Source organism: Seriola lalandi, unplaced genomic scaffold (assembly GCF_002814215.2).
Source record: "Seriola lalandi dorsalis isolate HSWRI2012SDOR001 ecotype SW California unplaced genomic scaffold, Sedor1 jcf7180002054519, whole genome shotgun sequence".
In the NCBI taxonomy this organism is placed as follows: Eukaryota; Metazoa; Chordata; class Actinopteri; order Carangiformes; family Carangidae; genus Seriola; species Seriola lalandi.
This window is the reverse complement of record NW_019525072.1, coordinates 1,355,207-1,375,949: the sequence shown is the minus strand read 5'-3', so window position 1 is coordinate 1,375,949 and position 20,743 is coordinate 1,355,207. Positions and strand designations below refer to the sequence as shown.

General features: G+C 37.4%; 2 protein-coding genes across 3 annotated transcripts; one reads left to right on the top strand and one right to left on the bottom strand.

Moving 5' to 3' along the window:
* Nucleotides 1-1,477: 1,477 nt before the first annotated feature.
* Nucleotides 1,478-12,827, bottom strand: LOC111660435 (UNC93-like protein MFSD11). Its single transcript, XM_023413719.2, has 13 exons — nucleotides 12,374-12,827; nucleotides 11,628-11,683; nucleotides 11,413-11,520; nucleotides 11,241-11,320; nucleotides 9,947-10,043; nucleotides 6,953-7,011; nucleotides 6,625-6,769; nucleotides 5,480-5,529; nucleotides 3,990-4,055; nucleotides 3,774-3,899; nucleotides 3,514-3,688; nucleotides 3,272-3,407; nucleotides 1,478-2,313 (listed from the first exon to the last, which is right to left on the bottom strand). Exons 1-13 carry the CDS (start codon nucleotides 12,461-12,463, stop codon nucleotides 2,161-2,163), a joined length of 1,341 nt encoding a protein of 446 aa, XP_023269487.1. The 5' UTR covers nucleotides 12,464-12,827; the 3' UTR covers nucleotides 1,478-2,160.
* Nucleotides 12,828-14,409: 1,582 nt separating this feature from the next.
* On the top strand, nucleotides 14,410-20,188 carry ubfd1 (ubiquitin family domain containing 1). 2 transcript variants are annotated; one of them, XM_023413997.2, is made up of 7 exons: nucleotides 14,410-14,540; nucleotides 16,542-16,814; nucleotides 16,919-17,127; nucleotides 17,208-17,273; nucleotides 17,414-17,519; nucleotides 17,617-17,699; nucleotides 19,420-20,188. In XM_023413997.2, exons 2-7 carry the CDS (start codon nucleotides 16,559-16,561, stop codon nucleotides 19,528-19,530), a joined length of 831 nt encoding a protein of 276 aa, XP_023269765.1. In that variant the 5' UTR covers nucleotides 14,410-14,540; nucleotides 16,542-16,558; the 3' UTR covers nucleotides 19,531-20,188. The 2 variants fall into 2 exon arrangements, with proteins under 2 accessions (XP_023269765.1, XP_023269764.1); XM_023413996.2 differs by lacking the exon at nucleotides 14,410-14,540 and adding an exon at nucleotides 14,719-14,750.
* Nucleotides 20,189-20,743: the final 555 nt, after the last annotated feature.

Genomic DNA, 20,743 nt, shown 5'->3' with positions numbered 1-20,743 from the left:
ACAAAGCCCAGTCGTGTATCCCGTAGGTCCATTTCAATCAAGCCTGCTAATTACATCCATGAAGTGTGTCGGGATGTGACAAAATAAAGTAGATCAGCACTGATGTACACATCTGATCTGCTTTTCAACCAAGTTCACAGTCAGCTAAAGTACCATTTTGGGAAATCAAGAGAACAGTATTTCCGCGAACGAGCTGAAGAGCTTTGTGGGAATATGTTTGTTCAAACGCAAGGAAAGGGTATTTCATGTGCTGTTTTTCCTGATTTAGTGATGAGTGAGGATTTCAGTATGAAAAATTACAGTTGAAAACGTGAGAAAGTGGTTTAAATAAACTTTGTATAAAGTTAAGTTTTACAACTTGAAAATATGCAACACACATTTTAAAAGTCCTCAACCTTCAAAAATATTTTCTCAATTTCACTGTTTCAGTCAGTGCTTTGCTTTCTCAAGGCAGACTGGTTTGATATTAGCTATAACTTTATGAGGAGACACTTTGTGACTGAAATTTAAATCACACTATCCTCTAAGTGCTTATGAATATTTTAGCTATTTACTGATAAATGAATATTAAATGAAGGATAGTTGATAGATTTACCTTGACAGATTTCAGTGAAGTGCTGCTGCGGAGTTACATTAATAACTGAAAAAAAATTTTATAATTACATTACAATTCTCAATTGAGAAAGCACATAAACCAACAAACAGCTGATGCATTATACATGCCAGTGTTCAGGTAATAGACTTATCCAAACCAAGTTACTTTCCTTAAAGGGTTATCTCTCTAAACCAATTATATGAACCCCATCAGAATTAAATTCTGAGTAAATGCTATATACTTCACTTAGCCCATTAGTGCATTGTTGCTGTCAAGTAACTGGCACAATTGACTTAAGATCACACAAAACTGCTTACTCTCATTATAATGTAATCAATAGTCAATTACCAGTGAGGTAATGTGGGACATCTGGGCCTGTAACCCTTTCTCTTCCACCTGGACCCTCTCCTGCTACTCCTCTTTTGATTAATGGCCTCGTGGATTTGGGGAAATCAGGTTTAAATCCAGTAGATTTGTTTTGTAATACAATAAAGTGAGTGCTGGCTGTACACTAGATGAGATATAGTGTGTGAAACCCAGAATCCCCCTCAAACCTTTTGGGCCAAAGGATTTGAGCCAAAATGTTAGTGTTTAGGTTCCAGAGCTGCAGGCTGAAGGGAGCATTTAAAATCAACATCAAAGGCTGATTCTCCCAGTTACCCCCAATTTGTCTGATTTACAGGTCATAAGCAACTTGATCAATGAATAGTTAATGTCCCCGTGTATTAATATAGATGTTGTTGTGTCAGTTGTTTTCAGTCGCCTTGGTTGGCCTTGTTTAACATCAATACCACCTGAACCTGAACTACATGTTTATTACAAGGTGTTTAGTAATATGGTCAATAGTTTTGCTTGTTAGGTTCAGTTAAATTACTGAAAATGCAAAATGCATAGAACTTTATTCATCAGATGCACAAAACTGGGGAAAAAGCACTGACATTAACATGCAAAATTTACAAAGAAAGTTAAGAACAATGATTGTCAGGCATTAATTAGTTAACATTTTACTCTCAAAGAGAATGACAGGAACAATATTACATTATTTTCATCAAACTGTCGATATTCTGATAAACTATAAACAGCTTTAAAAGTTATAAAGTAACACTTAAATGCATAAAATATTTTAAACAATGACACTAATAACAAACCTGAGCTGAAAGCAATGCAGATTAAGTATGACACATGAGTGGTTATTTTTACAATCCTACACTAAGATGAAGTGCAGTATAAAAATAGTGTAAATGATTAACAATCATACTGTGTACTGTCGGGAAATGAAAACTGAAAATGTGCAAGGAACAATCCAGACTGACTGATAACCATGCAATACTATTCAAAGGTTTTTCTTAAGGCGACTTGGTTTCAGTTGTGGCACCAATTCAGACTTTTTCAAGTCTGAATGTTATCCAAATGTGTGTGACCTTCAGTGCTATAACTAAAAAGAGATTTTAAAATAACCCCTCGTTAAATAAGAGATGCAGGATTGTTTTTCTGATGGCCTCAATTCCTCCCACAATGTGTCTCTCCCACAAAACAATCAATTCTGATATCAAAATATCTCCTTTCTAATATTCCTGGAATTCTACAGAGAAGTTCTGCATCCTCTCCACCACGAAGAAGCAGAGAGTTCCAGTGAAGCCCAGGATGATCATCAGCAGGAGCTGCCACATCAACAGGACGTAACCGCTGTAGAAGAACGCCACTGCTGCGAAAACAGACTGACAAAAGATGACAGATTTTACTTACTAGATGTTTAATAGACAGAATAACTCTCACAAGATTGGACAGCTACAAGGCCCAGCAACAGCTAACCCCCAGATGGAAGGAAACAACATTCACACTTCTTAAACTAACAGATTCCAATGGTACATTTACTGTCAGCTGACTATTCAATTAGCCCCAGTCCTGAACAGCAATCATCAAATCACAGCTTAGTGACCGTAACCAGGCACGGCAGGTCTGCTGAGCTTTGTTCATGGGGCTTTAGTAAGAGAAAAACTCATTATATAAAAAGTTTTTAGGCTAGTGTCAGTTTAACAGCCTCTTCAAAACCAAAAAACACAAGACCAAAAGTGCAAGGAATGGATTAAACTGTGTTTATCTGCTCTAAAATAAGATGCAAATGTTAGCAGGTCAGGCTAACTAGCTTACTACCTGCAACACCTGGCTAACCACATTAATTTGAGGAGTTATAGGTTGCATTAGAACAATAACTGTTTTCTGACTAGAAAATTCACCCTGTGAGATTCAGATGCCAGGATTAAGTAACAATAGAGGCAATGTGAGTAATACTGTATAATACTGGACTATTAAGGCTAATTAGCTTGCGTTAGCTAGCTAGGATATTGGAAATTTGGAGATTGCACAAAGTTCAGCATTGAACTTTAATTGTGTTGTGTCTCATTCATGCATAGGACGAAAATGTTCTGTTTATTAGACCCATGTAGCAACATGCTTATTATTTAACAAGTATTTGTTTTCTGGGGTTTATTTCTGGTTGGAGACCAATTTTGCAGCACAAAAAAAGGGAGAGATTAGGAGGCATATGTGGGTCTTCTTCTTTTCCTTTTTAATGGGGCTTCAAGTGAATTTATTTCACACTCGACAAGACAACATTTTAACCCAGCTTTTCTCAGCTCTGCTAACAACGTCTGAGAATTGGCAACCCGGGATTACCTGGATGAATTTGAAGATGGCAAATGCAGGCGTGCTGTGTTCCGCATAAACACGGCCTAATATGCTGTAGAGCTGTGTGTTGAAACAACTGTCCCCAAGTCCAAGCAAGAAGCTGCACAGCAGGGCAATGGATACACTGAGAGGGGGAAAATATAGTTCTTATTAAAACAAAACAGAATCATGACAGGCCTTCCAAATGTTCATACATTTTTTATTGTTAAATTATCAGATAAATTAACTACCTGGGAGTTAGATATGGCGTCTTTTGGGTGGTGGTTTTAAAGACGACAGGAGCATCATCCGGGATGTTAAGGAAGACCAAATAGAAAGCAATAAAGTGGACAACCATTCCCAGGAACACCACAGAGGTCCGTCTGAAGCGGTTGTTTTTACACAACAATCCGAACAAGCCTCCACCTGATGAGAAAAAGAACATGAACCCAGTGACTTTGGGTGACTTTAAATCAATCGAACAAGTTCTGATAGAGAAATGTAAACTTACCCACTATTTCTCCAATGCCTACCACGATCCCAGAGATCCCAATCAAGCCTTTAGCTGCTTCTCCAAACTGTGTAGTTGCTCCAATACATGTCCCGTACACTCCACTGTAGAAAGATAGCTCGAGGCCTGGAAAAACAAAGAAGCTATGCTCTAGATGCAAGCCTTGACTGGAGGGTAAAATACTTAATACATGAATGCATTCTTCATTGCACTTACCGCTGTATGCCATGCAGGGACTCAGGAGCAGTATAGTTTTAGTCTTCAGAAGTTGCAGGATAGTTTCTGGACAGGATGAGACACAAAACACTGATTTGAATTGCTAATAAAGAATATATTTCCAGAACTATTTCTCTTCCTTTACCTTTTTGTTGCGTTTAGATGAAAATGCAGATGTTTTTCTCGGACAACTAAAGTTCAATGCAGGTACAATATGAGAAAATATTCTGCCTCAATAGGCCAAAAAGGCACATTTAAAGGCAAGTGGAAAAACACCCAAGAGACACTTTCACTATGGCGGAGAGGGAAATTCAGATTTTAAGAGAAGAAATCCCAGTAGGTTTGTTTATATATGCCGGGTTGCCCTTTCTTGACATAAATCAGCACGCACCTTTGCTGCACTGACGGCAGGTGCAAGTACAGCAGAGTTTCCAGTTGACAAACAGAGATATAATCTGAAATAAATTCTCGCACAGGCAGTTTCTGTGTACTCTGTTGTAACGCTAGAAGATTTTTATCCACATGAAAGCAATTTTCACTTGAAGAAAAACAAAACTGCCTGTGACCGCCCGCTAGTTTCAGACTAACAGCTGTGAAATGTGGAGAACCAGAGGTTACCTGCAGTATGCCAAATAACCAAAGAAAAAGCAAAACAACACCTCTGCAAGGTCTTTGGTGCCTTTTCCACTAGTTTTTATATCAACTGCAAAAAATCTGTACCTCAGATGATAAACACTGCAATGAAAAAGAGCAGTAACACTTTCAATATCTCAACAACTACTGGATGGAATGTCACAAAATGTTGTATAGACATGAACAATCCCCATTCTATGCATTCTAATTTTGGTGGACTTTGGTAATCCTGTCGCTTTTTCCTTGGGCGCCACCGCGACAGTCTCATTTCTGGTTGTTAAGTGCAATGTCTCAACAACTGTTGGATTGGATTGCTGTGAAATTTGATGCACACATGCATGTTCCCGTGAGGATTGACTAGTATAACTCTGGTAATCCTCTCACTTTTCATATAGTGCCATCATCCAGTCAAAACAGATGACATTCCCATCAGCTTCGGCCACAAATCACTATTTTAGCAAATGTTCGCATGCTGACACACTAAACTAAGTCGGTAAACATAAGCATGATGCAATATGTACAACACCAGATGTCAGTCAGACTACAACTCTGTCGCTGCCAGTTAAATTTCACAACTGTTTTTTCTTCTCGGATATTATCAGTTGTTTTGTCCATTTGTTTGTTTTGTGTTGTTTTTGCTGTTGCTGTTGTTGTTGTTGTTATCTTGTCTAAAACTATACATCACAATCACTGCAATTCACTTTTAAGTATTTTATTTTACTTTCATATCTGTAGTGTATTGTGGTTTTATGGTAATGAAAACTTTACTGTTTTAATTACACTGTACATATAAAAGCCTAAATAGTAGGTGACTTAGTATTTAAATGTTATATTCCAAAAACAAGGATAAAACTTACTCATTTCTGACTTGGCATCTTGCATGGCTGTGCTTGCTCTGTGCTTATACCTAAACAACAGAAAAATGAATCAATTTAAACTGAAATTCAATCAACAGAAATAATCTGCACACACAAACAATGACATAGCCTCCCTTGAGTGAAGAGCAGGTGAAGTAATTTAGAAATCTAAGAAACTTTAGCTGCAAAGAGATCACAAGACTTCAACAACCAAATCCCAACAGAGTGAAAAACAGCACTTCCAGTGAAAATGATTGCTCCCTATAGGAATCCTTGCTATGCTGCCAGAATCATGCACACACTCAAACTCAGCCAGTAAGCAAAGGATCAAATACCTGCATGTAGCAGATACCCAACACGGTTTCTAAACACAATCTGCTACCATGAGACAGACAGAAAAAGGCTGAGAGAATACGTTTGGTCCAAAATTAGGACGCTAACAGGATTTCTATTTTAGTCTCATCATGTTTTTCACAGAGCTCATTTCCTGTCCGATACATCAATTTGCAACTTTTTTTTAAATGTTCATTTGGTCTTTGATGCCAGCTATATTTTTGTTTTCATCTCATGATTTGATGCAAAACTTTGTAGAAATTTAAATACGTCTGAAACAATGTGGAGGGCCATGTCTGGAGTGGTTGGGGTCTTTAAACGCTGTCACTCTCAAAGAGAAAGTCTCTTTCCCAGCTGTCCCAGATCTGCCTGATTGCACCCTACTTGTATGAAGTGCTATGATTAAGCTTGACTATGTCAGAATTGCAGTGATCTGGGGGAAAAACGCTCGGTGTCATTTTGTGAAGGACAAGAGTGGTTTAAAACATCTGCAGAACTGTGGTGGTAAGTCATCTTGAAACCGCCGTGTAAGCTCTAAGGTTATCAGAAAAATTATAATTTCTTTGGTGGTTTGGTTATAGCTAAACGTGTGCAACTAGCTTTAAGGTAAATTCACTTTTTTTTTGTCATGTTCACTATAGTATGTCTTTACATGTTGCATAAATCACAGTCTATTTCACTTTATTTATTTTTTTATCTCTTTGGGTTCATACCCTCTGTGTCCTTTCAGTAGTGATTCAGACATTTTTAGGTATTCTGAGTAATTTTGTGAGACTACGTGGGAAAAAGGTGCAATTATCTAAATGATTTACATCATGCGGGTCGAGAGCAGTGACCGCCCTTCCTCTTCAGAGAGCATCTCCTCTTCTTGATGGCTCTTTCTCAACACCAGGAAACTGAGTGTGCCGAGTACGGAGGCGACCAACAGGGAGAGAAAGATGTTTTTCCTGCTGCTGTCTGGGAGAGGATGATTAAAATAAACCGCTTTAATTAAAACACACAAGATATATTAACAACAGCAAGCTAGAACATATTCAGAATAGCCAATCACTTATATAATCCTCTTGATATTTTATTTTCATCATCATGCTACATTTTCCTATTAGAGTCATGAGAGCACTCACTCAAGGATAACCCTACCTGTTATCTCTGTTTTTCCATTCCAGTCAAGGTAAATGTAAAGATTGCCAAAGAACATGCTGTAAATGAGATAATACTGGTAAATCAAAAGTGTAGATGACATTAATACTAATTAAAACATCATATTTCATGGCTGCTGGATGAAAACCTTCAATCTCCAGTGTAGGAAAATATTTTTTGACACCATTTGTCTTTGCTTCATTAAACCCTTTTCAAAACTTTGACAAAATTTAACAAAACAATATCACTTGGAGGTCAATAGTAGCTGTTCACATGCTTTCAGTCATATGACATGATCTTCATCAGCTGACAGAACTTGCTCAGTGTCATGGGATTGCAGATGTTCGGATGTTGCGTCCTGCAACTTAACTGTTTTGGTTCACTCTCAGCACTCTCATACCGTTGCTTTGGGCAACAGGCAGCTCTAATAACTCATGTACACTACCTGCTCTGCTACCAAACAGCAGACGGACACTGTTAGCAATTAGCTGGTGAGCATAGCGGAGCATTTAGCAGCTAAAGAGACAGATATTTCTCTCAGGAGGCTCCCTGACAAACAACAGGAACCCCCCCCCCAAAAAAAAAAAAAAAACCAGTGAATATTGGACTTAAATTCACCAGGTGGCAAGAAACATGGACTCCAAATAAATGATAATGTTGCTCCATAGCTCCTGGATATGTAAATAGGAAACTGTTTTCTTACAAAATTGCCATATTAACTTATAATGGTAATGGCACATCAATTTTGTGTTCATAACTTGTTTCTGCTGCCCCCAAATGGCCAAAGAAATCAGCTACTGGAAGTTTAAGGATGATGAGAAGGCTGCTCCTATTCCTATTCAAATGTGATATGACTCATAGTCCTGAACAGCCACTAAATGGACCTTGTATTAAGGTTGTTTTGTCAGCTACTGTTTCCAAGATCAAGAATGAATGAAAGTCAATCTTAGGGTAAAGTTTTTGAGCTAACACGAGGCCATACTATAAAGGCAGACATTTTGGAGACACGTGGGTCTCTTCCATCACGCTGAAACTCAACCTCACTATAAAACAACGTCACATGTTGTTCCTCACAAATGATGCAGTCACCTCTTGGACCAATCAGACAAAAGAAAAATCGTCCTTCAAAACTTTGCTATTATTTTAAAATTCAACATTTAATTTTCATATTTAATTACCACACCCGCAGTGCAATTTGTTTTGGACAGCCAGTATTATGAGTATAAAACCTCTTGGGGCCTTTCAGAGCTTAAAATTTTGACCTTTAATTAAAGTGCCCCCGTTAGGACAATCATTGTAATTAAAAACCACCCGGAACACAGTGCTATCGGAGATGTCAGCAGAGGAAACATGTTTGATAGACAGAAACGGCATACAGTGGAAGGAGTTGTGGACTGTCCTTTTGTTTTCTTGGTTATATCAAACGCTAACTTTATAAACACAATAATCTGCATTTGTGCCTCTGAAGAGGCTTCTTTCATTTCCCGAAGCTGCTCATTTGCCTTCTGTTCTTAACAGTGCACTCCTGTAAAATGCTGTGATCTATTTGTCTTCAATTACATATCAGCTAAAGTAAGAAAATGTAGATGTGCAATTAATCTGTCCCAAAACCTCAGTGTGGGATAACAGGGGTTATTCATAAAAGATAACACTGACTACATTCTGTGTGTGTGTGTGTGTGTGTGTGTGTGTGTGTGTGTGTGTGTGTGTGTGTGCGCGTGTGTGTGCATGCGTGCGTGCATGTTTGTGTCTGCAGGCTGTGAAGATTCATAAGTTTACTGTGGCAGGGATAACCACTGCGGAGTCAGATTAGCATTGCCCTATTGTGAGCTTTGGCACAGGTGACAGCCAATGTAATTATTATACTAATTCAATTTGCATATTTTAGCAAATACAAATTAGTTGTCCAAGCCAGTGTGCAAGAGCAGTGGGCCAAATAAAAGAGATGAAAAGGCTAAAACTCCCACCTGCAGAACTCTCCGGTTTAATAGGCTCGGGTGTTTTTGTATTTCGCAGAGAGACTAATGACTTACAGACGGATCCGATAAGTTGTAACATGATTTATTAATTATATTTTAAAATAAAGCATATGATAATATCCTGTCAGGCTAAGAATACAAACAGGACCGGATTTTGGCGGCCGCAGTGTAGTTGCAGCTTTGATCAACTGGAATAGTTGCATCAAACAAAATGAGAGGAAAAAAACACGGTGATGAATTGTCTTGCGTGCACTGAATGTAAAAAAGGGAAGGAAACGACACATTGCAGCTCATTTATTAGCAGCTATAAGATGTTTAGAGTCTCAAATCATTTCAGAGAATCACATACAGCATTATCCAAGTCTTGAATGCAGTGTGCTTTTAAATGAGCCTTTTCAGTGAAGTATTGCTATAATCCAGTGATTCCCAACCTCTTTCAACTCATGGCCCACTTGAAAAACATGTTTGCCACCCACACCTCACCCAATAACAATATGGAGGCCAAATAATACGTTCTCAGAGCACTTGTTATTTTAATGATAATGATCGAACATTTAGTACTGAAACGAAAGCAGGCGATGCTCAATTTTTCTTTTCTGTTTGACAGGGGAGAGATCATGTTGAGATTCACCATCTGTCTTTTGACTCTCTTTCCTTTTAATTCTTCCTGTTGCTAACCAGCTAGCCATTTTGATGCTCCAGTTTTTGGATGTAATCTTTGAGTGCACAATCAGACTGAGATAGCAAACATGTACACGATGTGGTCCGGCGGCAAAGCGGTCCAGCTGTGACAAAATAAAAGTTCCTAACATTGTCTTATCACAGTGATGTGCCTTGATATGAGAAAAAAAAAACTATAAGAGGAGCTTTTATATATTAAACAACAAAAAAACTGGCCCACTTGCAATATCTTCCTGGGTCATAAATGGGCCCCCACCCACAGGTTGGGAACCACTGCTGTAATGTATTACCACTGAAAGATTAGAGTCTAATATTAGTGCCAGTAGCTGCATACCTGCACTGTAAGAGAGCCCAGAACATCCCAGTGTTCCTGTTGATGGTGGAGGCCTCTGAGTTTTCCACCAAAAAGTGTCCTTGAGCTGTCCACAGCACTGTGGGAAAGGGAGGGAGAGAGGGGTCATTTCAGCGGGGGAAAAGAATTAACCAGTCAGTTAATTGGCCATGTGAAGTGAAAAATTATCTTTCTGTGTTGGTAAGTAATGCATCTAACCACACAGTACCCAGGGACATGATGAAAATTCATCGCACTGCAGCGATTTCAAGCTGCATTAAAAACAGCCCCAAATCATTTCTCTTCATTTTTTCCAGTAAACGCTCAGAAAAAAGCTGCTTTGTCTGAATTCACACTAACATCTTTGAGCAGGCTCAAGGTGCTGCACAGTATTTACAGAAACAGCTCCTCACCCATTTAAGGTCTAATTTGGGATATAATGTTTATATGCATCATCACATCCCAGCCATGATAATCCCTGTATGCATGATTAAACACAATTTGGATTTGAACACAGAAACTGAGCTTGCATATAGGCTGAAAAAACAAACAGCAACCAAGTTAAAGTACTCTTGTGCCTCAGCATCTTGAGCTAATACACTGTATCCTGCTTGAATGTTGATATGCACAACCAAGAAAGAGGAAACCTGCAGGTTCTGTGTAAAATCTGGCATCTACTAAATAAACTGTAAGAAACAATTAGTCAATTATTTAACAAGTCAATCAAGAGGAAATGAAGCAACAACTATTCTGATTATCCACTGATTGTTTATGTCATTTTTCAAACAAAAATGACATTTCAAACATTTCCTGATTTCAGCCCTTCAAGCATGAGGATAGGATGCTTGCTTCTCTGATAGTCTTTGGATTTTGGGCATCAGCTTGGGATATGGGAAATTATAATAAGCATTATTATTTATTTTCAAGCATCTTATTGAGAAAAAAATTAACTGAGAAAATAACCAGCAGTTTAATTAATAATGAAAATAAGTATTGGTTCAAATCAAAGAATCATTAATGACTGTAATTTGCTCTCATTTTGAGAATTTGCATGGCTTTTTAAATTCTCACTTTTTGAAACAGAGTTTGTTGCTGTAATAGAAAGATGGGAATAACTACTAAGTACCAATACTCCAATCTTCAACTCTTCCCCTCCCTTTGAGGATACACAGCTCAAAATGTAAATCTTCCTATTTGCCTTAACTTTAGTGTACGTGCAACATTACTGTGACTAAATATAAAAACAACCTCATGTGTGACGAGATGTTGCAGGGCAGTCCATGGGAGAGGTACTTACTGGCTGCTCCTATGCCGATGAGTACAGAGGTCAAGTAAAAGGACCATGTTGAAGGGATGATGAACACAGCGATGTACCCACTAGAAACAAAACACGGTAAACAACATTAGAGACATGTTTCACCCTTCATCTCTTTCAGCATCCTGTATGTAATTACCTTGACAATGTTTACCTGTAAAGCAGGCCACTTAAAATCATGGTCACTTTTGGCCCAATCACTGTAACGACTGTTGGTGCAAGTAAATTTGAGAAGGAAAAGATGCCATAGATGATTCCAAGACTGTAAAGGAGACAAAAAGAATCAATATCATTAAAGATGAACTACAACATTTTTTGAATGTCTTTTAATCCATTGCTGAGTTGAGGTTGTGACCATGCCTGGCCTACCTGTGGTACCCACTTCCAGTGAAAGTATCATTATCCAGGCTTTTCACCACAGTTTGCTAAAACATAAATAAATAAATAAAAATAGCGAAGCACAGTGTTAGACAAGACAGAATGAGTCATAATTACGTCCTCATGTCATTCATCGGGTTTGATCATTTCTGACCATTGAAGAAAATTAGAAACACGAGATGCACATGACACAGCTCTGACTGGCCTGTTTTCTCCTGCCTATCAGACATCTGATGTTAGATTTAAAAATCGTAATAACCAAGTCCAAAAAATTTTTTTTTAAAAAGCTAAAGCCATAAAAAGCACTCGTTTTTGGTATAAAGTTATACTAACCTTTGGAATAAATTATTTAAAAACATATGGAAAAACAGAAAAGTCATTTAAAAAAAGCATTAAATCCATAAGAATTATATCGTTTTTATGTGTGTTGCGAAAATATAGCATGGTACACTTGAAACATCCTATAACATAGTTACACATGTGTAAGAGCAGGGATTATCTTGGCATTTTGAGTGTGTCTCACAGAGACTGGGAGGCAGGAAATCTGTGCCCTCCATTAAAACAATCACATCTCAACTCAGTGCTATGTCTCGGCTCTGTTCAAAATAAGCGTTTGAGGAAACGGACCGAATAGATGCGCCTGTCGGTGTAAGACGATTTTAATGAGTTAAAACTCAGTTATAAAGTTTTGTTACTTTTTGGTTTGTTCATGTTTTCTTCTTTTCTTTTTAACTTACTTCAACGTTCCCACAGGTAGTGAAGGCGGTGAAAATGAACAAAAATCCCACACCCAAAATCACAACGTTGAAAGTCCTTCTGTCTGCCATGGTGTTTTCTGAATCGTCCTAGCAATACATTGTATATTTCTGCTGTGCTGTCCACTCATATGAACTACAAATGTAGGAAAGGCTCCCATACACACTCCGATCAATGCATTTTAACAAAGTCGCGCCAGTAAAGTTGACTTTCACTAACTGTTCAGTTAGTTTAATGCGTAAAGAGCAGGGAATGGGGAGCAGTGGAGTGGGCACAGATAGAAACAGCTGTTATAAGGACACTTCCCTCCTATCATACCAAGTACGCATGACAACTTGTGACTTTAATTAAAAACACTTTTTTTATGGTCAGTCTCTTCCTTTCTCTACTCCGACTTCTTCGTCATTGTTGTCGTCATCCTCTCCGGCTTCTGCTTCTGCTTCTTCTTCTTCGTCTTCTTTTTCTTCTTCTTCTTCTTGAGCAGTTTTCAATTATTTACGCTCATTTATCTTTACTGCCTCCCAGCGGTAACAGGAAGAACATTCTCCTATAAGGGAAAACTTTGACAATAAAGACTTTCACACTTCGGTGTCATTGAACAGGGTTTAACACGCTAAAATGTAACTAAGCTGCTTCACTTAAGTGCTAATCTTGTACTTGACTTGAGTTTTTTTTTTTTTTTTTCATGCTACTTTAAACTTCTATTCCTCTACAAGTCAGAGGGAAATATTGTACTTTTAATATTGGCAGCTTCATTTACAAATTAAAAGTTTTCCATGTAAAAAATGCTTAGAAAAGTACCCGTCAGTATGCACTAGTAGGGCTGAAATAATTATTTTGTGATTATATTGTGATTAATTGATTAGTCAATTGACAGAATATTAATTGGCATAAACAAAGAAATGTGAGTACTCTGCATCTGGTACTTTTAACACCTTCCATGTTCTTGATACATACTTTTACCTAAGATTTTAAATGCACGGCTGCATTTGCAGGATTTTTACATGTGATATTAGATCCTTGAGTAAAAGACTACTTTTACTCCCTCCACCACTGGGGTTTAATGTCAACAAAATATATTTCTATAGTGCTGTTACTTCACAGATTGCTTCAAAATTAATAAAACCTCATGTAAATACAGTAACAGAGCACCTCTACACATACATGAGTTAGGTAAATATTGAAATGTATGGAATTTCAAAATCCAAATGAAATGAAAATATGGAGAATGACATGAGAATGAACACAGAAACTAAAAGTGCAGTCCTGCAATTTCCCTGTGTTCAATATTATTATATTAATTGCAGTCTCATTGATTGACTGATAATCAGTGGCTAATCTCAAAGAACCCATTCAAAAAAAACTATAATTATTATCATGCCTACTGTTTCCGCAGGACAAGCAAATCACAAAACAATGATGAGTACAATGATCATGAAAGATAAATTATGAAAAGCATATTCATCTCATTCTTCAGCTTGAGCTCTTAATTGTGAACCCACAGAAGGCTTTACTATTGGTTTGTCATAATTGCATTGAAATTGGGTAAGTGAACCAAATTGCAATACTAATGAGCAGTTGCCTACTCTTATAGGTAATATACAGCATTTAAGTGGTCTGTCCTCTGGTCATTGACAGGATTTCTACTATGTTAGTCACAGACTTCAGCCAGGGGCTTAGAGGAGAGACTTTCTTTTACAATATCAGATAGTTGGAGACGTTTCATAAAATCCAATAGTTGGCGACAATGAACACTATTAAATCCTAAACGTCATGCAATGTTAAAGAAGAAAAATGTAACCAATAGAAATTGAGAAAAGTGCCACCTCTCGGTGTCTGCCATTGCTGTCACAAAATACAAAGAAGTGTGGCAAAGCGAGACGTTCCACTACCACTCACTTCCGTGTTTGCTACAATTCCCGTTTATGGCTACGTTACACAGCTTGTATATTTGAAAATGTTTATTTTTTTGCGACAGGCGTATTGAACTACTTTATGTTTACGTAGCATGTGGTGTATCATAAATTCAACTGCGTTTATCATAAAACAACTTTATTTGCAGTTGTTTTGCGTGGACGCATGCGCAATTCGTTTCTGTCTTTCTGTTAACCGGCTAACTGAATCTACAAACGTTTTAACGGTGTGACGGTAAGTGAAGCTGAACTTATTGTGTCAGTTTAAAACATCTGCTGATTTTTCTCTGTACGTTATTTTCTTACACGTAAATACGCGTTTGAGCATGACTTTAGCTCTTGTGGACTTGTGACTTCCCGAGTATCGGATCTCATCCTGCTCTCTGTAATCTCTTTGCCACAACCTACAACAGATTGTACACAATCATCATGGCGACGCAGGATGGTGGGTATTGAGAAAATATAGCACTTTTTCTTTCATATTTTTACATTGAGCTTAAACGCAGTTAATGAAATAACACATACTTTTGCCTTGCGTGTTAAGGTACGACGCTATTAATACAGTGTAATGTAAATTTGCGTCTATCCGCAACGTTATTCTTAAAATGTTCACCAATGTTGTCGCTAGCTAACGTTAACGATTGCTAACATCAGTCAAATTTAACCAAATTTGTGGAAGACTGCGGTCAATGTTAGTTTTAACCAGTGATGGGTCTGAATTGGTTAACATAGCTGTTTAAGGGCTAGCTAAATATGGTAAACTTTTGAATGGTAACGACGAAGTACCAACATACTAAATGTTACGTTAACGTTACCAGTTTTATAATCAGTAAGGCCATCTGACAAGAACCACTGTTTTGTGAGTACACATTGTCGGATAAAAACTCATATGTGCTTTCGATGAGGCGTGGTTCGCAATTGTTAAGCCCCTCACCCAACACAAGTAAAAATTTATCCGTAGATGAAAAAAATTAGCGATGGAAAGAGCTAGAAAGACCACGAGAGAGAGAGAGAGAGAGAGAGAGAGAGAGAGAGAGAGAGAGAGAGAGAGAGAGAGAGAGAGAGAGAGATGGTGGGGTGGGGGGTGAGCAGAAAAGCGAAACTAGACTTAAGTACACACTTTATAATGTTGACAGTAGTTATGTTTCCATACTTTAGCTGGTCATTGTGTATAGGGAGGATAGGGAATAGGGAAATACAGCTGAAACAAATACACATTTTCATTATTCAAAAGAAAGCCATAAATATTGTAAACAAACTAAAGACTCAAAAAATAATAATTTGGCATATTTTGAAATGGTAAAAATTCACTATAAAGTAAAAAAAAAAAAAATTACTTTATGATGGTTGCTTGAAAATTATAGATGGATAACTTAACTTGAGAGGAAGGTGCATGATGAGTGAGCTGGATTTCCCCCAGAACTTTTTAGTAGAGGTGGTAACCCACCCAGGGCCTGACATGTCTTTTCTCATGATCAGTTTAGTTAGGATATGACTGCCTAAACAACAGACTCACTCAATTAATGCAGTTTAGTTTCTCATGGTGTTAGTGAAGCTGGTCCACCTCTGCTATAAAATAGTGTGGGAAACCATAATGACGACTAATATTACATATCATATTATTTGTAGCAGTTGAAGTGAGGACATAGTACCTATTTGAATACTTTAATTAATATAAAAATGTATGATTAAAATGGCATGTTGGCATTGGTAGAAATATTGAAATTTGATGTCAAATGGCTTTAAGTGGTTTTATGTAATTAGTTGTACCCTCCATCTCCACCTTTTAGCCTATCTTTTGTGTTGTGTTGTATTGTTTTGTACGGTGCTGTTTTGTTTTGTTGGGATTAATTGTTTTGACTTTTTGGTTGTGTAATTAGTTACATATTGAAATAAACTTAATTTTCACCTTCAAAAACTAAACTGAAACAAAATATAATTGGGTCAAGTGCAATTGTGGTTACTATCCCTCTAGAGCAGATACTTATCCTACAAACACAGTTATCAGTCTGCTATAGATTGCATGTACTACTACAACTACTACTTTTATAGAAATTGTTGCAAGACACCATGACTCCACTGACTGTGGTGTAGTAGGACATGCCAGATGTGTATTTCTGAATATTGTGTCTGTGGGAAATGTGGTATATACTTTTCTGAGAACTAACAACTTTGCCCTTAGCAGCTACACAGTTTCATTTCATGGATCTAATTCAGATTTTTCATGCTTTACCAGGAAGTGAGGAAGTCTTAATGGAGACTGAGGCAAAGCCAAAAGAAGCCGAACCATTAGGTGAAGATGCTGAAAAAAGTGACGCAGAAACTACGTCTCACACAGATGCAGGAAACGCCACAACTCAGGACTCTAGTATTAGCAATGGGGATGACGCAGATGATAAGCAGGAGACGGTGGACTTGAAGATTATCTGGAACAAGAATAAATATGATCTGAAAATTCCTGTTGATAGCGCCGGAGCCAAACTAAAAGAGAGGATCCATTCACTCACTGGTAACAGAACACAGTAGTTTACCTTCCACTAAATGTTACAATAGGTGCTAAGAGTGAATCACAAGGACTTGGAGCTTAATGACTGTTCATCTTTGTCATTTTAGGTCTTCCACCGGCAATGCAGAAAGTGATGTACAAAGGACTGCTTCCAGAAGACAAGACGCTACGTGAAATAAAGATTACAAATGGTGCAAAAATAATGGTAGTAGGATCTACAATAAATGATGTATTAGCTGTGAATACACCCAAAGAGGTAATTCAGCAGGAAGTTAAAGCTGAAGAAAACAAGAAAGAACCTTTATGCAGGCAAAAGGTAAGCTTAAAAACATTTCTTCAGAATACAGTAAAATATTTGTGGACTTTTTATTTTTAAAACCTTTACTGTCATTTCAGCAACACAGGAAAGTTTTGGACAAAGGTAAACCAGATGACATAATGCCAGCTATTAAAGGAACAAAGGTGAGAGAAGATGAAGGGGGATCAATCCTTGTTTTTGTTTGTCTTGCAGTGACTGCCACAGCATTTTAAAGTGGTTATCACCAATAATATGTTAAATATGTAACCAGACATGGTGAGCAACTGCTTTGTCCCGCCAACAGGAACGATTACCAACAGTGCCTTTATCCGGAATGTATAACAAGTCCGGAGGAAAAGTTAGACTCACATTCAAACTGGAGCAGGATCAGTTGTGGATCGGAACGAAGGGTGAGATTACAACTGTTCTCATTTAGCTGGATTTCTTGCAACACAAAGATACTGATGATGATATTTTCTGATTTTCTTAATGCATTTTCTACTACAGAGAGAACGGAGAAAGTCCCAATGGGCTCCATTAAAAACGTAGTGTCTGAACCCATTGAAGGCCACGAGGACTATCACATGATGGTAACTGTTTTTGCTGCTACCTGCATGTCAGACTTGTCTGTTTTATGAAAAATCAAGTGTCTGTCTGCACCCAGGTGAAAATAGTCGAAGGGCAGCTACACAGCTATTTAGACCCATATAAAATGCCCAATCCCCAAGCACTTTTTTGTGCAATTATAAATGGTGTAGAACATGGCGCAAATTGTTGCTGTGCTTATTGAACGCCGCTATAGCAGAAAGGCTAATGAATTAAGATTCAACTCCTGTGTGAAATCAGAAGTTGATACTTGTTTTAGTCTTATCTTGGTTGACTTATTTATTTATTTTTATGATATTCAGTTTCCAGTTTAGTTTCAGTTCGGTTAGGTTTAAGCAACAAAACTACTTGGTTAGGTTTTTGGGTTAAAATAGACCATTTCACAACATTAACCATGTGTTTGAAAGACATGTGACACCTGGGTGCAGATAGCGTCTACCCAAATCAAAATTCTAAATGCTTAGAGACCAAAATACTTATGTATATGCATCATGCCACTGAACCAAACTAAAAAGTTAAATACATTACAATACACTAAATTTATTTAGTTCTATAAAAGGTCTTTTGTGTAAGTAAACAGTACAGGTTGAGCGGTTCGCTGAAGTCACTGCGGTATTTGTACATTAGAGTGATGGGGTCATCATTTGCTGTTTTGGTTTGTGCAGTAGAGCGGTAAAAGTCAGTGCCTTCTCAAGATTAACCTTTATGTCCAAAGGCATTTCTGTACTTCATTGTCAGAGAAATAGTCATGAAAGAAGTAGCTTCAGTTTGTTCATCAGGTAGTATCAAGAAGATCAAGATTTCTTTTTCAAGAGAAGAAAAATTATACTGAATTTAGAGAAAGAGAATATTCAGTTGATAATTCTGTCACCTGAATGACTGATGCCATTTAAACTGGATGTTAAAGAAGGAGGCCCTATTACTGTATTTTACAACAGTACCTTATATCTCATATTGATATTGTATACATTTTATATGAATATGAAGTAGATAGAACCAGAAGTAATCTGATAATTGTCATTGTAGTACAAAGTGATATCAGTAAAAAAGTCTAAGCTGTTGTAAAAGTAGAAATTTGAGGGAATTTCCGTGTTCATGCTTCCTTGTTGAGGTTTACCACCAACTCCCACAGACTGAACATAAGACTAAGACTGAACTGTGTAGCCAATAAAAATGTGTGAGCGTTAAACCGATTTACTGATCTAGATCAATGTGTGTTACACCTGTAGTGCAGAGATATTATATCTTATCTAATGTTTTGGCTGAACAATGAAACATGATGTCAGCTACTTGCTCAAAGCATGTTCCTGCATCACTGTGGAAACAGTATGAGGAGCAGATGAAGATGATTTAGAATGTCAGTGGGCAGGAGTCTTTTATTCCAGTTATTGGTATCAGTGATTCACCCTGAGTGAACAGCAGCATGAGTTGATGTGAAAGTCAGTAGTTTTTGGATTGCTGAGTTGCTGTTAGAGTGTCTAAGTTGGCTGTGATATAGTGTAAAGGAATAGATGTTTTCCATTGGAAGGGCTTATGAGAGGCAGTATAATTGTATTACACACAGTATACCTAACTATCAGGTGGCCTGTTTTAGGATTTGCCTTCAAAGCAAATTTTTTAGATGTGATTATATGTTTTTGTTTTTAGCATTTGAACAGATGTGACACCATGTGATGCGCTTACCATTCTTTCTCACTTTCATAGGCTTTTCAGTTGGGTCCCACAGAAGCTTCTCAATATTGGGTCTACTGGGTGCCTGCACAGTTTGTTGATGCAATCAAAGACACAGTCCTTGGAAAATGGCAGTATTTCTAATGTGCCTCTTTTTTGACAATGATGAACTGGGATTGAGAGGAGGAGCCAATGACAAATGAAACTGGAGTCAATAGTGAAGCTTAAGGAACTTCTTGGAATATATTTGAAGGAAACGGATGGATGCCTGTGGACTAATCATATTCTTTTTAGGTTAAAAGTGCACTATGTGGCAGCATAACATTTCTCAGCCCTGTTGATCATTCAAGGTTTGCAGCAAATCCAAGGGAAAACAATGAAACAATTGTACAGAAATTGCTAACACTTTTCCTCAGTTATTCTTAAAGAAATAAAACTTATTTAATGAAATGAAATCACTAGGACAATGTTGTTTGTTCTGTCTGTGTTGAGTGTTGAATCTACCCAGACTTTGTTGACATTTATTTTTCACCCGTTTTGTGTGGAACCACAGAGTTGCACATCTCAACAATGCAGTACTATTTCTGTGTGCAAAACTGCTGAAACTCTGTCTAGTTGCACAGCGACTTTGAGTGAACAGCAATTTTCAGTTCCTGCCACAAATTGTGGATTAGATTGAAGTCTGGATTTGGCCACCCCAGGACCTGAACACTAGTCCTTATAAAGCAATTCCTGTGTAGTTTTGGTTTTATGTCTTGGGTCATTGTCTTGCTGAAAAATAAATCTCCCAGGTTTCTTTGCAGGCTACAGCATATTTTATTTTTCAATACAGCATGACATATTGATAGCCCTCAGGAACATTACACCAACATCAGTGCAATCTATTCTTTTTTATAGCAGTATTTACCAGTAATATTTAACAGTATTCATCAAAGTGATCCCTATAATTTGCATTTCACAACACCATTCAGACTCATGACAAGTAACACAATACATTAAATCTGGTACTATTTCTATAAACACATGCAGCTTGTATCGCTTAGAAAAAAACTTTTTCCTGTGACAGATGAGGAGTCCCTTGGTCGCATGTATATATTTTTAATCAAATGCTCTGAAGTAAAAATGCAATATGAAGTCAAAATTTAAAGCTAGTACTTCTTACACTTGTTTCCCTCTGACTTTAATGTCATGTATGGCAGAAATTGCCAGTAGTGATAGAAGTATCTGTCATCAAGTATTTAAAAAATAAATAAATAAATAAAATTGCTAATTGATAGTGTAATTCTTAATGCACAATTTCTCGAAATATACTTGTATTTTATTCTCAAATGGAATTGTAAATTGGCAAGGTTGGATT